At 44.9% G+C, this 15,643-nt stretch overlaps 1 protein-coding gene across 1 annotated transcript; it reads left to right on the top strand.

Moving 5' to 3' along the window:
* The first annotated feature begins 938 nt into the window (after nucleotides 1-938).
* On the top strand, nucleotides 939-7,302 carry LOC148342369 (uncharacterized). The gene is made up of 3 exons (XM_088288161.1): nucleotides 939-942; nucleotides 1,005-2,392; nucleotides 7,276-7,302. The coding sequence occupies exons 1-3, from the start codon at nucleotides 939-941 to the stop codon at nucleotides 7,300-7,302; spliced, it is 1,419 nt and encodes a 472-aa protein (XP_088144287.1).
* Nucleotides 7,303-15,643: the final 8,341 nt, after the last annotated feature.

Below are 15,643 nucleotides of genomic sequence, written 5' to 3'. Positions count from 1 at the left end.
TAGTCACTTGTTATTGTCCCCGTTTCACAGTCTAGTTCAGTTCTGTCCTGTTGCGCCCTTGTTCGTCCTCATTGTTTTGTTATTTTGTCCCTAGTACCTTGTTGCCTTTTGGTTTCGTTTTGTTGAATAAATTCCCTTTAGGTTACCCTAATCCCGGCTTCCTCGCATTTTGGGTCCACCCCCTCCTCGCCGACCGGCGAACCTAACAGAAATACTTGTAAACATATTTCACTTGAAGGATTCCTATTTTATCAATGACATTATGTTGCGATGGCCCCCAGTGGCCCCCAATTATATGTTAGGGTCCCACAACAGGCGTTCCATCAGACGCACACAATAGCCTGTGTGTGCTAACTTCAGCTCGCTTCCAGAAACGTCTGTGACTCTGTCAGGAATTAAATCTGGCACCAGCCGCAACGTGCTTCCTTTTTAAATGCTCGTTTATCACAGTTGTGCTGCTAAAGGGAGGTTTACATCGTAGGACGTAATTTTGTGAAATGCCCCCATGGTCCGGTCCAAATCGGGGTTGCACGCATTGCTCCGTGTGCGGCGAGCACAAGTCAAGGTAGCATGGTAGAAACAATATAAGTCGAAGTCGCCGCCTGAGGTTTGACTTGACCAAACCAAATTTGTCTTTTTGTGTCCTGCAGACGTCAGACAAAATGATCTCTGTTCTGTGAAAGGGGAGCCAGATTTGACTCACATCAAAAAGGAGGAGGAGGAGGAGGCGGAGATCAACAAGTCACCAGTGAACGTTGTCCCTATAAAGACTGAAGATGAAAACAAGGATGTGAGTGAGGACAACAGAGGGGCGGAGCCTACAAGCAGCAGCTCAAGACATCACGTGACAACAGAAGGTGATGAAGACCACCGGGGGCCATCACAAGCACATAATGAGGACACATTATCAGACGCTCATGACGATGATGATGATGATGATGGGCAAGCCAAAGGTGAAAGGGCATGTCACTCTGACTCATTCACTTCAAAACTGTCTTTAAAAGGGCACAGAAAAACACACAGTGGTGAAAAACCTTTTTCCTGCTCGGTTTGTGGCAAAAGCTTCTCTCGAAAGTCTCATTTTGTAAGGCACACAAGAACGCACAGTGGAGAAAAACATTTTTCCTGCTCAGTTTGCGGAAAAGGTTTCTCTCAAAAGGCAAGGTTAATAGCACACAAAAGAATGCACAGTGGAGAAAAACCTTTTTCCTGCTCAGTTTGTGGGAGACGCTTCTCTGTAAAGTCAAATTTAAATTGTCACACAAGAACACACACTGGAGAAAAACCTTTTTCCTGCTCAGTTTGTGGCAAGAGTTTCTCTCAAAAGTCGCATTTAATAATTCACACAAGAAAACACAGTGGAGATAAACCTTTTTCCTGCTCAGTTTGTGGCAAAAGCTTTGCTTATAAGCCAAATTTAACTTGTCACACAAGAACACACACTGGAGAAAAACCATTTTCCTGCTTGGTTTGTGGTAAAAGCTTTTCTCAAAAATCAAATTTAACAAGTCACACAAGAACACACAGTGGTGAAAAATTTTTTTCCTGCTCAGTTTGTGGAAAATGCTTCTTTCATAAGGCAAATTTAACAAGCCACACAAGAACACACAGTGGAGAAAACCCTTTTTCCTGCTCAGTTTGTGGAAAATGTTTCTTTCATAAGGCAAATTTAACAAGCCACACAAGAACTCACAGTGGAGAAAAACCCTTTTCCTGCTCAGTTTGTGGCAAAAGCTTTTCTTATAAGTCAAATTTAAAAAGGCACACAAGAACACACACTGGAGAAAACCCTTTTTCCTGCTCAGTTTGTGGGAAAAGCTTCTCTCAAAAGTCTCATTTGATAAATCACACAAGAACACACACTGGAGAAAAACAATTTTCCTGCTTGGTTTGTGGTAAAAGCTTTTCTCTAAAATCAAATTTAACAAGTCACACAAGAAAGCACAGTGGCGAAAAACCTTTTTCCTGCTCAGTTTGTGGCAAAAGCTTCTCTCAAAAGTCAAGTTTAACAGAACACACAAGAACACACAGTGGAGAAAAACCTTTTTCTTGCTCAGTTTGTGGAAAATGCTTCTCTCAAAAGGCACATTTAACAGAACACACAAGAATGCACAGTGGAGAAAAACCTTTTTCCTGCTCAGTTTGTGGAAAATGCTTCTCTCAAAAGGCACATTTAACACAACATACAAGAACACACAGTGGTGAAAAACCATTTTCCTGCTCAGTTTGTGGCAAAAGCTTCTCTTTAAAGTCAAGTTTAACAGATCACACAAGAACACACACTGGAGAAAAACATTTTTCCTGCTCAGTTTGTGCCAAGAGTTTCTCTCAAAAGTCGTATTTACGACGCCACACAAGAACACACAGTGAAGACAAGACATTCAGTTGCAGCGTTTGTGCTAAAAAATTCTCCACTAAACAGCATGCGGAGAGTCACAATTGTGCTGGTGAGAATAGCAGCGATCCTTGAAGCTTAAAAAAAAGAAAACAAAAAACTGAAGGAACTGACTCTTTGTGGTAAGATGTAAATGTGATTTTGAATAAAATACGATATATTGAATTTTGCAAAGCTTTTTTATTGACATTAAGCCAATGTGATCCGTGCCAGAAGAACCATTGTGTCTGAGTATTTGTATTTGTTTTTATTTTTGAAAGTATACAGGGACAGTGCATATTAATCAAACAGTTTCCTGTAAATATGCCAAATTATAGCCAATGGCTAATTTGCATCCGTTGTCCCTGAGTGATGATGATCTTTTTTTTGTTTTCATATCAAACATTATTAATGAAATTAATTGCCTTTGCCTGGAACATTTGTTAACATTATGCTTTTCAGTTGTCTTTTTAAACGTACTTAATGGAAAAGGTGTGAGAAGAAACTGTGCTTATGAAATCGTTGCCTTCCACAGTCATCAATAAAATCACGTGTTCCACTTGCTCAACTGGCCTTCATTACGCTGTGTGAAAAGGTGAAAAACGTAACTAGAAGTTGAACTATAAAAAGAACAAGAAAGAGAAACGCAAATAGTCTCAGTTTCTCTCAAAGGTTTTGGTATGTCAGGAGTTGGCAACTTGATGGCGACTGGAGTCAGCGCTGGTTTTCTCGCTGTGTTTGGCTGGCTCGTATATGTATGGTCCATTGAACAAAACTCAAACTCTTCAAATATCCCCTCACATACATTTAATATTTCGCTTTCTGAATAAATTTCTGACTGGCTAAATACACTTTCTAGGTTGAGCTCCATCAAGCGTTTGGCATTTGTTGCTAAGCAGAATCTCACTTCGGAAAAATATACCAAATATTTTTTTTCATGCTTTATTATATTTTTTATAGATTGGATTATTTATATAGGGAAATATTAAAATGTAAAATTGGAAATCACATACAGACTTAATTCAATTAATAACAAATATAGAAACATTTTATAAATATTGAACTCATTGAGAAGAGTCCTGATCTTGAAATAAATATTGAATTATAAAAAAATACTAAAAAATTAATTCAATAACCCGACCCCGGATGAGCGGCAGAAAATGGCTGGATGGATGGAATAATTTAAATTGCATACATATTCAAATGAACAAATATGTTAAGAAATATTCAAGTGTGAAATAAAAAGGTTTAAATTAATATTTATATAATTTCACATATTAAAATAATTGAATAAATATTGTAGTATTACATAAGCAAGCTTAAATATACATTGAAATAAATGAAAAAATAAGTTGTGTATTTTTAAATGGCCTAATTTAGATATGGGAAGTAATTCTCTTTATGAAACTATGAAGGGACTGGAGCTCACAGAAGTGACCAGTCTTGGTTCTGAAGTTCCGATGTAACCAGATACTGCCCTGAGAGAAAATAGGCCTGAGCATTGTTTATGGTGGGGGCAATTCTCTCGCCAGGTCAGTGACCTTCCAGGGTATGGAAGTAATTTAAGGTGGTCACGAGTAGACTGGTCGTATCAACGGGGAGACGCATCTGCTCTCCCTCTGGGGGACTTTTGGAGGGAAATCCCAAAGATTAGCGTGATGGGAATGCATATGTAACAAAGGAAAATTAGATATTCATGTCCTATTTGGGCATTCCGTATAAGAAGGGAATGTCTGAGAGGGGGCTCGCACGTTTTTGGGGAGACTTCTTTTGACATCAGCATGTGACGAGAATAAAATCTTTTTCGAACCAGTTCTTTTCCATCACCAATCCAGCCTTGCTCGGCTGCCTCTCCGGAAGGCAGCAAGGACCCACACTTCAAAGACAAAATATACTACATATTGAAAGAAAAATAATACTCAAATATTGAAATAAGTATAGAATTGAATGAATAAACAACAAAGAAATAAATACCTCCTGGAAAATATCATTATTTGCAACATTTGTCAACATTTTTCTTTCTTGCACATTCTTAAACAGTCGTAATTTTTTTTTTTTTTACTTTTACTTTTTAAGTTACTTCAGTGCATTTCACACCTGTGCCTTCGGGGAATTCCTACTTTGTTCTACTTGAATAAATCTCCATCAAAATACCATCATTTATGACACCACGGCTGGACAAATAATATCCAGAAACACACTTACGCACCACTGAGTGAGTGTTGCACGATATAGCTTCTCTTGAAAGGTCCGACTTGAAAATGTCCTTGCAAGTGTATCTGCAATTAAATCCACGCTTATCCCTCCTTCGGCCATTGTGGTTTAAAAAAAGCAAGAATATATTTTAGATTTTCCAACGGCCGCCAATTACAACTTTTGGGTGTGTTGATTCAGCATAGCGCCGCCCCCTCACGAATGAGTATCCAATCACAAAACGCGTTCATCACCCTCAGCATAAGGCCAGCGAGAAGGCTCACTGTAACCAACTTGTGATCTAACAAATATGAAAGCTCATTGACTTTGACAGAAGAGATGCTCGCACAATTGCATCTTAAGGCCTCGGAACGCATAATGCGCGCTCCTCGTATTGTGAAACCTGCCCGGCAACACGAGCTAGCGGAATTCCGATTGGATTCAAAACCCTCACCTAAAAATACAACGCTCAGCTATAATATGACATCAATGCGACGATTATGATATTTTTTTTTTATTGATTATGTTTGGCCAGCAGAGAAGGCCTTGAAGGCCCAACACTGAGTTACTTAATAGCCTAAATTAAACTTTACTTTCATCAATAGAGTTAAAGTTATGCTTTATTGTAGGCGTTATGTAATTAATAGTGAAGGATTGTATTACGATTGCTGGCATTATTTTAAACACTTACGGGACAAAAGGTCAGGTTCATATTTACTGAATATGTTCAACATTGATTGAACAAAAAGCATTTATCAAATGAAAGTAGAAGTGCAGTGCATCGATAAGATTGACTGGTATTGTAGTCATGGTGTTTACTGATGCATTCATATGCTAAATTGATATGACTTAGTTTCAATGTAAGACCTCAAACTTGCACACATAGAATTTTATGACCCACACTCTCATTCAGAACAAACAGATTCAGTCTGCTCAGCTCAAACTGATGACAAACCAGATAGCACTTCATGGAAAATACGACAAAACACATTCTCCACATAGGCCATAGAAGATACAAACATATCAAGTTGGGCCGGGGAGGACGTCACAGGGACGCGATCAAGAACACCCCAAAAACTTAATCTGATCTGGGAAAAGATACACCACACAATCTGCACACTGACGAGATTACAGGGGAAGGAGAGACGGAGAGACTGCCGCGTGCCTGAGAAGGTCAGCCTTGGACGTGGAACGTGGACGTGGGAGGGAGCAAGGACGACCGATTCAACCTACATGACCCTTGACATAGAAAACCTAGAAAATCTGAGGCTGGGCTGAGATCAGCGCGACATTTTTCGATTGTGCTCGTCCGAGTACAGTTTCTCGTCAGATTAAGAAAAAGCCGCCCAGATACTATTTCCTCAACTCCAGATATCGAAGAAACTAAAATATCGGAACTCTAATCAGCTGCTGTTGAGTCTTTATTTGACCCTTTTCTTCTTGAGTCCAAAAAACGAACACGCATTGGAGTAAGTTTGGCTTTTCAGGTTCATTTACGAAATATTTCTCGTTTTCTCGGTGGCTCAAACGCCAACATTTTTGGTGACCCCGACGTGATTTTCTCAAAAAGGGAGTCCTTGCGGCTTGTTCTTCACACTCTTCAATATTCCAGGCCTGGACAATCAGAACAAAGGTAGGGGAGAGCCTGTTTATTCAAAGTCTCCTGATTTGTTATATTGTAGAGTGGAAAGACGTGGCCGATTATTAGACCGTTAAATTTTGTCAGTGCTTCTGGATATATTGTTTCTGGACTTCAGGAATGCTTTGTATAGAATGTAGATTGCGCATGGATTACTAGTAATATTGGAAGCGTACGCAGGTGAAATAAGTAGGGGGCTCCTATTGTCGGCCGGCAACAGAAATTAGCACCCGGAGTCAAAAACGGGGACTCCTGCTCTGGCAGTCGAAGAAGGGGATGCACAGCTGACTAGCAGAACGTGTGCACGGCGATCCCAATAAAGTGACGCTCAGTATAGTTAGTATAGTATAGTATATAAGTGGCCTGAGGCTGGGAAAGATTGGATCTTTCGGACCGCCATTATTTGTCGCTGCAGAGGCATACACGGTGGAGGGAAGTGCACAGCTGACGAGCTGATGGTCGCACTGCAACCTCAAAAAAGAGTGCGCAGTCACGGTAAAAGAGCGGGCAGTCACGGTATATGTGGTTGACCGAGGCGTGGAGCGTTCCGGTTGCTGGAATATAGAATAGATTTTAAGGTGTTCCGATATTGTTGACAGTTTCTTGATTTCAGGGTGTTCCAATGTGGTTCACTTGCTCTGTTGTGTGTTTGTGCTGTTGTCTGTATGTTAATTGTGACATGTATTTGTTGTGCAATTGTCTATACGTTGTGTGTCCCGTGGCAATTTGTGGCCCTTGCTGTGCTGCGTTCTACTGGGTTGTTGTGTCCCATGTTTATAATTCCCGGGTCTATGTCTTATGATGCTCAATTGGTTTAATGTTAGGGTGTGTAGGAGAAAGTAGAGTGTTAATGTCTGGTGAGTGATGATAAAATGGAGAGAGTGGGGTTTGCGTCCCACACTCACAACAAAACATGCTTAAAGTAACGTGTGGTGCATACAATATATCGTGTGAAAGTTCAAGCGATCGTGTGAGTGAATGCAACCCTGAAGCAGAACAGAACACTTTGTAGACCGGGGCGGGACGCCGACAGCGGTCAGCGATCCGCCGATTGCGCTCGGCGGTGCAGGACAGGGCCGCCCTGGCCTCCCTCTAGACGCAATGCGCCCGCTTAAGATGGAACTGGATGGACGGAACCTCCACCACCCCCTCCTGGGATGGAAACAGCGGAGGCTGGTAGCCATAGGCGGTCATGAAGGGAGAGCGCTCCGTGGCAGACGAGACCAGCGTGTTGTGCGCATACTCCACCCATGGCAGATGGTCGGCCCACAAGAATGGCCGATCGAGACACATCCACCGCAGAGCAGCTTCCAGGTCCTGATTTGTCCTTTCAGACTGTCCATTGGACTAAGGGTGGTACCCGGATGACAGGCTTGACGTAGCCCCCAGGGACCGGCAGAATCGCTTCCACACCCGGGACACGAATTGTGGGCCTCGGTCGGACACCAAATCCGTCGGGATTCCGTGAAGCCTAAAAACATGAAGCACAAGCAGGTTGGTCGTCTCTAGGGCAGATGGAAGCTTAGGCAAGGCGACGAAATGAGCAGACTTGGAGAAGCGATCCACAATGGTGAGTATGACGGAGTTGCCCCGAGAGGCAGGCAGACCCGTGACAAAGTCCAGGGCTATGTGTGACCAAGGTCGTGGAGGTATTGGCAAGGGGTGCAGAAGCCCCGCTGGAGGCTGATGCGTTGCTTTACTCGATGCACAGATGAGCCCGAGGGTACGACGAACCCCGGGATGGCATGCCACCTTGGAGGATTGGCCCCACTTTAGTACTTCTGTGCGAAGTTGGGCCGGCACAAATAACCGGCCCACTGGGCACCCGGACGGGTTGTTGGCATCGTCCTGTGCCCCTTGGATTTGTTGCTCTATCTCCCACTGCAAGGATCCCACCAAGCAATGGTCTGGCACCACGCTGTCAGGTCCCGGCCTTTCCTCCACTGGATCATGGATGCGTGACAGGGCGTCCGGCTTGGTGTTTTTGGACCCAGGGAGATATGTTAAGGTGTAATTGTATCGGCTGAGGAGCAAGGACCAACGTGCTAGGCGAGGATTAAGTCTTTTTACAGTCCGGATGTATGAGAGATTCTTATGGTCAGTGTACACGGTGAACGGTTCTATGGAGCCTTCTAGCCAGTGTCTCCATTCTTGAAGCGCGAGGACCACCGCCAACAGTTCCCGATTCTCCACATCGTAGTGGCCTCAGCCGGACTGAGCCGGCGGGATAAGAAGGCGCAGGGATGGAGTCTCTGGTTGACTGGAGAACGCTGAGATAGCACCGCCCCCACTCCTGAATCAGAAGCGTCCACCTCTACAACAACAGGAAACTCAGGGTTAGGGTGACGCAATATAGGCGGGTTGGTGAAGGCTCGTTTGAGGCCACGGAACGCAGTTTCAGCCCTTTGATCCCAGATAAAGATTGTCTTGACGGATGTGAGACTAGTGAGGGGTAATGCTTGGTGACTGTAATTCTAAATAAAGCGGCGGTAAAAATTCGCGAAACCCAGGAAACGCTGCAGCTGTTTAGGGTTAGTGGGTGTCGGCCAATCTACCACAGCGCGGGTCTTGGCCGGATTGGCCTAATTCTTGTGTAACTCACACTTCTCCGCCTTGACGTACAACTTGTTTTCAAGTAAACGTTGCAAGAGGGCCCGGACGTGTCGTTGGTGTTCTCCACGGAATTCAAGAAGATTAAAATGTCATCAAGAGAAACAAAACAACAGACGTTCAACATATCTCTTAAGACGTCATTGATTAGGCTCTGAAAAACTGCGGGGGCATTGGTCAATCCGAAAGGCATTACCAAATCTTCAAAATGCCTAAAGGACGTCTTGAAGGCTGTCTTCCATTTATCCCCCTCGCGTATTCTCACCAAATGGTAAGCACTTCGTAAATCTAATTTGGAAAACACTGTTGCTGATTGCAACGGAGCAAAAGCGGAGTCCAGCAACGCAAGTGGATAGCGATTTTTAACCGCGATGTGATATCGTTCAGACTCTTGTAGTCCACACAAGGGCGTAATGTCTTATCCTTCTTTTCTACAAAGAAAAATCCATATCCCACCGGGGATTTTGAAGGCTGAATCAATCCCGCCGCAAGGGAGTTGATGATATATTCTTTCATTGCTGTTTGCTCGGGCTGGGATACTTATACAGGCGAGCAGAAGGAAGGGTCGAGTTCGGAAGGAGCTCGACGGCGCAATTATATGGAAGGTGCGGGGGTAAGGATTGAGCCCTATCTTTGCTGAAAACGGAGCGGAGGTCACGATAAACTTCAGGAACATTATCTAAGCAAATAATTTCAAGTGGCGTGGCACGGGTACTTTGTCCTTCTTCCACTGAGCGTAAACAATGGGCATAACAATAAGGGCTCCAATTTTCAAAAGACAGCCTACCCCAATCTATTACCGGTTTGTGAGACCTCAACCAGGGTAACCCAAGAACAATCGGGGCTGCTCTGGAGGGCATGACAAAAAAAGGACCATTTCTCTACGTGGTTACTTGATAATTTTAAGGTTAACGGTTGCGTTACCCGTTTAATATCCGCCAGGAGTCGCCCGTCGAGATCGCAAACTCTCTCGGATTTTTCTAATTCTCTGACCGAGCAACCTAATTTAGCGACCAACCCGGGGTCAATGAAACAATCATGCGCTCCCGAATAAACGAGGGCACGAATGTGGATACTAGTACTTAGTCCAATAATTTCCCCGTCCATCTCAAGTCTTTTAGTGTCCCCAGGTCGTATGTCCATTTGTCCTCTGACCTCGAGGCTTGAGTTCTCTTCCCCGGAGTCGGGGTGCTCGAGGTGGCGGATAGCCGACTTACAGAATTATCCTTGCTTCTGTGGTGGTGCCCGGCGTGAGGGTCGTGTCGGACATGAAGACACCCGGTGGCCCAGTAAGCCGCAGTAGAAGCAAGACCCCGACCTGAGCCATCGCTGTCGTTCCACCGCATCCAGCCGACCTCCTCCCAGCTGCATAGGTTCATCAGAAGGAAGAGGCACTAGGACCCGGGGATGCGCTGGCTCAGTGTGAAGCTGCTCTGCTCCTCTCTCTCGGTTTCTCTCTCTCAGTCGTTTGTCCAGATGGATTGCCAGGCTGATGAGCTCCTCCAGTGATGCCGTAACCTCACGGACGGCGAGCTCATCCTTTAAAGCCGAGTTTATTCCTCGGCGGAACACGGTTCGTAAGGCACAGTCATCAAAACCACTTTCCGCCGTGCAAATGCGTAAAGAAATGGAATAGTCGGCCACCGATCGGCTGCCCTGAGTGCAATCTAACAGTTCACCTCCAGCCTCCTTTCCCTCAACTGTGTGATGGAATGCCCGCTGAAACTCAGCCAGGAAAGCAGGGAAAGAAGACCGGAGGTCTGGTCGGGCATTGCTCACAGCCATGGCCCAAGCACTAGCTTGGCCAGTCAATAGACTCATCATAAATGCTACCTTGGTGCTGTCATGAACATACGTGAGGGGCTCTTGATCGAAATTTAACCTACATTAATGAATAAACTACCCACAAAGGCCAGGTTCCCCCCCATAATGGGAGGGGTGAGGTAAATTTGGCTCGCGACTGTGGTAGCCTGGCGGGAGAGCTCCGGTCGAAAAGGCAATCGGGTCGGAACCCGAGACAGTGCGTGACAGCAGGCTACCTATGCGGGCATCGAAATTCTCAAAACGGTGGGCCAGCTGGCCAACTGCGTTGCGGGGGTCCGCAAGCTCAGTCTCCTGCTGTCCCACCAATCGTCCTTGGCTGGCCAGAGCCTTGTAAATCTTCTCTGTGTCCGCAGAGTCCATGGTCGGAATATTTTGTTATGGTATTTTCCATCACAGCTGGAAAATAGGATCAGGACTCTTCAAGCGCAGACACAGAGAGATGAATTTTAACAAAGATATTTATTTTTACAAAAACAGGAACACTATATATATATAAAATCATACGCAATACCGACAAAGTGCAACTAAAGACGCGAGTGGAAAAACTGACACCAGGGGAATAACGACGGGAACGAAAAAGGCTTGCAAAAGGCAAGGAACAAAATGAACAAAAATCGCTTACCACAGAAGGGCAAGGAAAACCAATTGATGAGCGAGCTCAACCGAGAAAATCAATAAAAGAAAACGGAAACACGAACAATGAACGGGAACAAGGTACACGGAATGCAATAACGAGGTGTCTAGAATTCACAACTTGGGGCATGAGCAAGAGGAATATTCCGACGCTGAGTAGTGGAGTGTTTAAATAGTGCAGTAATCAATGACTTGACGAGTGACAGGTGCGTGGCTGGTGGGCGCGTCTCTCCAGCCATGACGACATGAACAGGAACAAGCGCTGGAAGGAAACGCCCCCACTCCAGCTGGGCAAACACAAAACAAAAACATGACAGGACAAAACGGACCATGACGCAAAAGGATTAGGTTTTTGGGAAAGGTTTTACTTGAAACATTTTCTGATCATGTTTAAAGAAAGTCTTTAGAACAGGAGATGTCTCGCAATTGATGAGAGGTTTGCCAAGTATAAAGTTGGATTAAATAGTTTGGCAGCTGATTTATGAACTGATGTGTATCAAATGTAACAAAGGTGGACGACAGATGTTTTATGACACCAGCCCTGACATGACAACTTTTAAGGGACAAGACAGCATTCCATAAATACCAGACTAACATCCGCATCTATGAGCTGTTTGACGTCACAGGTGCAGGATCGTCAGCTACGTCCAGGAGGAACAGGAGAAACGATTTCACGGGGACTGAATGGGAAAATCCACAAACACACAGTTGTAAATTTTGGCATACGCTGGCTAAATTGAGGCAAAATTAAGGTTCTGCCAGCACAAATCTCAGTGTAATCAAGGCGGACGCGCCAAGGGAGGGGTCTCTGTGTGGAATTGGAAAGTATCTTTTTGGTGAATGAAAGTGTGACAGAAAAAGTGTTTGTATGTCTAAGTGGTTTGAGTGAATGTTTAAGGGACGGGCCTCAGGAAAGAAACCTGATTGAGGGCACCGGCAAGCCCTAACACCACGTAGGATGCAATGGGCGGACAGGTCTGATCAACCTGAATCCCTATTGCACTCCCAAGTACTGATTTTCAAATTGTTACTGGAGAAAGATTGGACTAATCAAATTCAAGCATCAAGTGAATGATTGATTGACGCAAAACTGAACGTTTCAGAAGGGAGGTAATTTACCCCTTCTCACTGGCAAGTGCCACTCCTCCAGTTCTCTCCACAGGTTCTAGGTGACATGTGACCTGTGTGACCAGAAGGTCGGAGAACGCTTCAAATAGCGCCGCATCACGCCCATCCCGGAGTTTCTCCTCAACAAGGAGGGAGATATAAGATATTCTAAGTTAGGTTCCATGAAAACAGATTAAGATATAGTTGTTGCTTTAGCCTGCTCATGTGCTCCGCAGGTTTTATTAATATTCACATTGGGTGCGCGACTAGATAACACACACCCAGTCTAGGATAGAGCAGAATTGTGTTGTATTGTTAAGACTTTTCCATAATATACGGCACCACAGCGGTGATACTTGAGGTTAATTTCAGTTAAGTTGGCGGTGGCGCTGTTTTTATGAAAATTACTCACTTAACGCAAGGGTAGGTTCTTCGTAGAGGGGATTACAGAGTTACATGCGGGACAAAATTTACTTGTCAGGAACTGTCCTCACTTGAGGCCGAGGCCAGACCTGCTGACCACCATGATGGTCACCGGCTGAATGGGGACACCTCAGGTGAGATTGGCCGTGCCGTGCATCAGATATTTCTGGCCCCGTTGGGGCCGATGTTGCTGTATCTTTCAGGTGGGGAGCGGAGGAGACAGGCCTGGTCTATGTGGCCAGGGCGAGACGTGAATGGAGTGAGACTTCCGGCATCCCATCCAATAATGTTGTCATTCCGCAGCTGTTCCAGTTGGCCGTCCTTAGGGCGTGTCCTTCCGGTTACGGACATCATGTGAAACAGTCCATCAATGAAAAAATGCTAATCAGTCTCAGGAGAACACATTTTTTTTACATCATTTTGCACAACATCAGAAAAGGAAAATGTGTGATTGGATTAAGGAGCGTGACTAAAAATTGTTGTACTTGCAGGTTCAGGTGGCCAAGAGGGCTAAAAATTATAAAATAAAAAAAATGAAAAAAAAGGGGTGGGGCAGCTAATGCATGCAGCTCCCTTTGCACCTGCGCCTTCCGCTTCTGCTGCTCCTAGGCAAGGTTCGGGTGACACGGCACCACAGCAGATTGGCTGTCCGTACCCGGCCGGTCAACGAGGTCGGGATTGCGGTAACAGAGGTAGAAATAGAAATAGAAATAGAAATCCCTTTATTGTCATTGTACTCAAGTGTGCAACGAGATTAGAGGGCTCCCCTCTCCAGTGCAATACAACAATAATACAGACAATATATAAATTAGATAAATAAATAAGACAGTGCAATGGAATTCAGTACTGAATAGGGCATATAGAAACACATCACAATGCTGTTTTGCAAGGTTAGGGTGGTCTCGTGTGTGTGTGAGAGTTCAGTATGGAGATGGCTCTCGGAAAGAAACTGTTTCTCAGTCTATTGGTCCTTGATTTGATGCATCTGTAGCGCCTGCCAGAGGGCAACAGGTCGAACAGGTGTGAGTTTGGGTGGGTATTGTCTTTGACGATGTTGAGAGCCCTTCTGAGGCACCGGGCGGTGTAGATGTCCGACAGCGAGGGGAGAGGGCAGCCAATAATCCTTTGCGCTGTTTTGACTGTCCTCTGGAGCCTCACTCTGTCCGCCTCAGTGCAGGATGAATTTCCTGAGGACTCTCAGGAAGTGCAGACGTTGGCGGACCTTCTTTACCACTGCTGTGGTGTTGTGACTCCAAGAAAGGTCATCGGAGATCTGTACTCCCAGGAACTTGAACGTGTGGACCCTCTCCACACACACGCCTTCGATGCAGAGGGGGGGCGGCAGCGTCTTGTTCCTCCTGAAGTCGACGACAATCTCCTTTGTTTTAGCAGAGTTAAGGTGCAGTCTGTTGTCCTTGCACCAAGTTGTCAGTCTCTTTACCTCCTCTCTGTAGGCTGTCTCGTCACCTTCCGAGATCAGACCGACCACTGTCGTGTCGTCAGCAAACTTGACGATGGTGTTGTTGCCGTGGGCCAGGCTGCAGTCGTAGGTGTAGAGGGCGTACAGGAGAGGGCTCAGCACGCATCCTTGGGGGGAACCGGTGCTCAGCATGAGGGTGGAGGAGGTGTAGGGGCCGAGCAACACAGTCTGGGGTCTGTTGGTCAGAAGGTCCTTAATCCAGATGCGTGTGAGGGCAGGGAGGCCGAGAATGTCCAGTTTGGCGACGAGGATGTCCGGGATGATTGTGTTGAATGCTGAGCTGTAGTCCACAAAGAGCATCCTTGCATAGCTCTGCTGTTGTTCCAGGTGGCCCAGCACAACATGCAGAGCAGTGTCGATGGCGTCCTCAGTGGATCTGTTAGCCCGGTATGCAAACTGGTAGGGGTCCAGAGTGGGAGGAAGGCAGTCCCTGATGTGCTGGAGAACCAGCCTCTCGAAGCACTTCATAATGACTGGTGTGAGAGCAACAGGACGGTAGTCATTCAGGTGGACGGCTGGTGACTTTTTGGGGACAGGAATAATGGTGGAAGTTTTCAAGCAGGAGGGGATGACTGCCTGATTTTAGTTCCTGGTCATAAAGTTCCTGTGTCCCAGATGGTTTGCATCTCCCCCGCAACTCATAGTTCCTGGTAATTTATGCAAATGACAATGTTGTGTTACTTTGTTACTCATTACTGACACCCTATGGCTGTTAAGCATCGTTGCAGTTCCAAAATAATTCAGTGAACTCTTAAAATATTTTGGTGTATCTTAGTCGAATTTGAATACATATTGGATAACTTTAAAATATACAGTCATTATTCAAATATGTCAACATTAAAGTCAGAGTGAAAGTGTTGTTGCTTAATGCTTATGTGTAGGGATTTTGACTCTTCAAACGTTAATTTTGTTTTAAAATTTATTTAAAAACAGAAATTTTATAAAAAATAAAAATGGGAATTTTGGAATGTACTAGCAGGCTAAATGTAAATCATGCAATAAATAGCGACTCTGATTCCAGGGCCCCTTTAATTCTTTTAGGGATCCAGATTATAATGGAAGCAAAAATACCCACGATGAAACTATCTATAAATGCAAAATGAAATACTTGTAAACATATTTCACTTGAACGATTCCTATTTTATCAATGACATTATGTTGCGATGGCCCCCAGTGGCCCCCATTAATAAGTTAGGGTCCCACAACAGGTGTTCCATCAGACGCACACAATAGCCTGTGTGTGCTAACTTCAGCTCGCTTCCAGAAACGTCTGTGACTATGTCAGGAATGAAATCGGCATCAGCCGCAACGTGCTTCCTTTTTAAATGCTCGTTTATCACTGTTGTGCTGCTAGGAAAGG

This window comes from Idiotropiscis lumnitzeri, chromosome 2 (genome assembly GCF_059441095.1).
Source record: "Idiotropiscis lumnitzeri isolate Australia: NSW breed Sydney's pygmy pipehorse chromosome 2, RoL_Ilum_1.0, whole genome shotgun sequence".
NCBI lineage: Eukaryota > Metazoa > Chordata > Actinopteri > Syngnathiformes > Syngnathidae > Idiotropiscis > Idiotropiscis lumnitzeri.
This window is presented reverse-complemented; position numbering and strand designations above follow the sequence as displayed.

Coding starts and splice junctions, on each gene's coding strand:
- LOC148342369 (XM_088288161.1), top strand. Junction 2,393..7,275: donor ACAAGACATTCAGTTGCAGC/GTTTGTGCTAAA, acceptor TCGGCGGTGCAG/GACAGGGCCGCCCTGGCCTC.